At 32.6% G+C, this 4432-nt stretch overlaps 1 protein-coding gene across 6 annotated transcripts in view; it reads left to right on the top strand.

Moving 5' to 3' along the window:
• Grm5 (glutamate metabotropic receptor 5) overlaps positions 1–4432 on the top strand; it is a 529892-nt gene that overhangs the window by 434622 nt on the left and 90838 nt on the right. For all 6 annotated transcript variants that reach the window (XM_031387268.1, XM_031387264.1, XM_031387267.1 and 3 more), the window contains one exon: positions 2203–2329. In XM_031387268.1, coding sequence (XP_031243128.1) covers positions 2203–2329 — 127 coding nt within the window. The remainder of the gene's footprint in view (positions 1–2202; positions 2330–4432) is intronic.

A 4432-nucleotide genomic window follows, 5' to 3' on the forward strand; every position in this document is an offset into this window, starting at 1 on the left:
AAAAAAAAAAAGAAAAGCTAATATAAAAGATCCAGATTTAGGAATAAACTACTTAGAGCTTAAATTGACAGTCTTTGAATATAATTAAAAATGGTCAACCTGAAAGTTTAAATAAAAAATATTGGAAGTAAATGTGAGCCTTCAAAAATATCTGCTTTGAAAATATAAGGAAGGGAGAGGTTGAGCAAAGCCAATTCAGAGAGGAAGACACCAAGAGAAATCCAGTCAGTCAGCATGGTGGTCGGCAATTGGAAGGCTAGGGAGGAGGAGGAAAGTGGGACAGACATGGAAGCTGACAATCTGCCTGTCCTCTTGTTCTTCTGGGACAGAAGGCAGTGAAATGGACAGAATACAATGATACAGAGCGTGGGGGGAAAAGCAAGTAAGAGTCAATTTGCTTCTCTGAAGACACTAATTTTAAGTTAAACATGGTCTGTCCAAGAACTCAAAAGCCAATTAAGAAGAAATAAAAACATAATTAAGAAAACAGGCAAAGTTGGTTATTGAAGCATAATGTTCTAAAAGAGGAAAAATGATTCTGAGATAATGTAATTGCCCATCAAACAGACTTCACCATTCCAGGTATGTAGAATACTTGAAAGAATTCAATAGATCTTTTCAATCAAAACTACCTTTACTCAAACTTACAACACTTTTCAGATGTTAGATGTAAGTTGTATTAATATCAATATTAAAGTCCTCAGTCACTAGACTAAGAGAATTTGGGAAGCTAAAATTAGACAAAACCTGAATAAAACTAGAATAAGCCTGGTAAATGGTTTAACAGCTTGCGGAATTTCTAAAATTATTTGTATCTTCTGTTATGGTATATGACAAAAATTGATACTAAGACCTGAAAACTAAATTTGATCTACTGACTGTATATCTTTATAAACAAAATTTTATTGGAATATAATGACACTTACATATTTGTCCTAGACGTGTTTTCTGTAGGTACTCTAATGCTTTCTGAGTGTATTTAGCTAGGTTAGATATTACAACTATATGCTCTGAACTATAAGTATACAGTATTTGATAGAAATGTTTCTGAACACTTGGTACATGACAATAGAAACCTTCTTCATTGTGGCAAGTCACCCTGTACTTAAACTTTTCATGATAAAACCTTTGTGCATTATTCTAGGATATCAAGTATTTCTAATTTTGAATGTTACTTACAGAAATGTATACAATTTAGCAACTATGGGATGTATCCAGCTTTTTGTCAATTCATGACATTACAGTTTGAACACGTACTTACAAAATCCTTGAATGGATTAATAGAGAGATTTTTTTTGGCATGCTTTTCTACCACGTTGTATAGGACATAATTTATATTATGATATAATTTGATTCCCTGTCACCATATTATTAGCATTAGTTCTATTCTTACATTTGCCTAGTTCCTTGTGTTTAAATTGTTTTCTGGCTTTCTGTGTAAATCTCATTTCCACTCTACTCAGTATACATTTGACATCTTTTTGCTAATATGATTCAAAGTTGTAATTGAGCACTGCCAATTATAGTAAGTTCCCCTGGCATTGTTCAGAGATTTATGAACTTTATTTTGGTGGAGGTTTGGTATCTTTTCAATAGCAGTGAAACTACCATTACTTTCACTATGTTCACAGTAAGAACTATGGGAAAGCATATTGCCACTTGTAATGAGGCATTGATGAGAATCCAAAAGGGTCATGTGAAAAAGTTAAGCCAAATTGATTTTGAATCATCAAAGAAAATATATCATGAAGTTGTGATTCAAAGAGACTGTTAAATGGAAATTATTCTTAGAAAAGTGAATACATATAGATTGGCAAAAATGTTGATATTCATAACAAATGGAAATGAACAATGGACTGTCAGAATATTTCAAAGGTGTGAAAAACTTAGTATCTTGAATTTGCAAACCCTTGTAAAGGTCTAGAAAGAGCACCTCAGTAATTCAAGTCAGACTACTTAGATTACATAATCTAACAATTGTCTAAGAGTCATTCAGATTACTCCCAAAATGAAATTCTCCATACTTAGGTATATTTATATAGTTTTATTAATAAAATAAGTCAAAATTTAAAGTCTAATATTTTATCAATCACTGATACTTACACTAAGAAAATTCTATAAAATGAAACATGTTTGGATAAAATATATCTGTTTTAGTTTCTAAGTAGCAACATTAACCAGAATGTTAAATATTCTCTTCAGGTGATCCGGAAGGGAGAAGTCAGCTGTTGCTGGACCTGCACACCTTGTAAGGAGAATGAGTATGTGTTTGATGAATACACCTGCAAGGCATGCCAGCTGGGGTCCTGGCCCACTGATGACCTGACAGGTACCTGTAACACAGTGTCACCACAGTCCTCTGAAATCGACTGAAAAGTGATGAGGCCATGGCAAGGAAAGGGTCTCTCCATGCATTTTCACATAGTCTTACTTAGGGGACAAAGAATTTCCTTGGAAACAGAAGCTTTCCCAGAGCCTGACTGATCATGGAAAGCTTTGTTCTGAGGGGCAGTTCTACCTGATATCTATCGTCATGCCCAAACAGATTCTTGGCTGTCTATTGTATTGGGCACTCTCAGCTTATCCTCAGAACATCTTGAGTTCCTAAGTAGACCATGTATTTCCTGTTAAAAGGCTGATGTCCAAGTCCAAGAAGAAAAACATAGATTAAAAAAATTAAATTGCATCTTACTGTTAGTGATGTTTTCCTTTTGGAAACCTCAAGTTTCCAAGTAATCAATGTTGCTTTTGTGTAATGCTGGCAAAGGGCAAACCAGGCCAGCCATTGTTTGTTTGTTTGAATTTGGTTTAATTTAGGATATTTATTTCAAAAGCTACTCTTTTACTCCATAGTGATCATTTCAGGTTGTACATTTATTTTCAATATTTCCAATAGAAAACCAAAATTCTTATCCCCACAGTCCTCCTTCCAATCAATCATCAATATGCTTGATATAGATACATTTTCCTAAGAGTGAAATAAAAAGAGAAACTAACACTGTCCCTCTGTCTTAAGGAAGTTCACAATTTAATGCTAAAGACAAAATATACAAACATGATTAATATAATGAATAAAAATGAAGATATCACATTCAGCAAATAAAATGAATTACAAAGATAAATGTTGCATGTTTATTCTCACTTGTGGGTCCTAGACTTTATAGAAACAGAAATTCTTATATGAATAGAAGACATGAAGTAGAAGCACCATTCTCTTGGAGAACAGGCAAGACTAGTGAGAAAGGGAGAAATAAAAAAGGGGATAGTTAGGGTAGTGATGGAATATGTTCAAAGTACATTATATATTGGCTCGGAATAGTCTTCTATATCCTTGTATATAAAAAATGAGGCAAAAAAGGCACTCCTGGAAGAACACCCAAAAGAGATTTGTCTAGTGTTTCTAGTATTAAGATGGATTTTAGAACAGGACTCCTAGAAGATAGATCATAAGATTATCATGGTTAAAGCCCCTACTTCAAGGGATAAGTGATTATCCATGTCCATTGTACTATCTTATATAAAGGCCATGATTATAAAAATCCTGTAATCTGGGGGCTTTTAAGGCTTGCTTACACTAAGACTCTATACAGAAGATTCCTCTTTCTTTTTTCTTTTCTTTTTTTTTTTTTTTTTTTTTTTTTTTTTTTTTTTTTTTTTTTTTTTTTTTTTTTTTTGCTGCAATCACATGAAGTTAATTGGGGATACCTGTACCGGGGTCGATCTCGTGACCTTGCCAGTCAGAGGAGTTCGACCTCGGGGTTGATCTCATGACCATGCTGGCCAGAGTTCGACCAGATTCCTCTTTCTTAAAAAGATCTGACTTAATAAAACATCCAAGTGCCTAATGGTAGATTGAGTCCTGTTTTTATCATTAAACAAGCTTCCTGATGTTCTCAGGCATTCCAGAGATGACTCATAAATGAGTACTTAAACAAAATGAAATTGTTGAGTAGAAAATTTAATTAGGTGTAACTATATGCAAAAAATTAAAAAACTCACAAGAAAAAAGTTTTCTTTGAATTTTGTATGGTACAGTACTAATTTTGTTTTTTGTATCAGTTCATTTTTTTCTAATTTTAAATTATATTATTGTTGAATTTTAAAACTATTTTATGTTCAACAATATTGCAGGGTTAATTAAATACCTTGTCAGTGAGTACAGTTTTCCCTTGGTATATGTGGATATTATCTTCAGGTTCTCAGATAATTGATAAATGTCAGCATCTTATAAATAAATTATTAAATACCTTAAATAAAATGAAATAATATCTACACATCAGTTTCTCACATCTCCTTATGACTCTTAAGTCATCTGTATTTGGCTTATAAATCAAAATTCAATGTAAGCAGTTATGTAAATTTTGTTTTTTTTTCTTTTTTTTTATTTACATGTAAATTTCTCCATTCCCAGTTTCCCCTCCAAAAAACAAAG

Source organism: Mastomys coucha, unplaced genomic scaffold, assembly GCF_008632895.1.
Source record: "Mastomys coucha isolate ucsf_1 unplaced genomic scaffold, UCSF_Mcou_1 pScaffold21, whole genome shotgun sequence".
Classification (NCBI taxonomy): domain Eukaryota; kingdom Metazoa; phylum Chordata; class Mammalia; order Rodentia; family Muridae; genus Mastomys; species Mastomys coucha.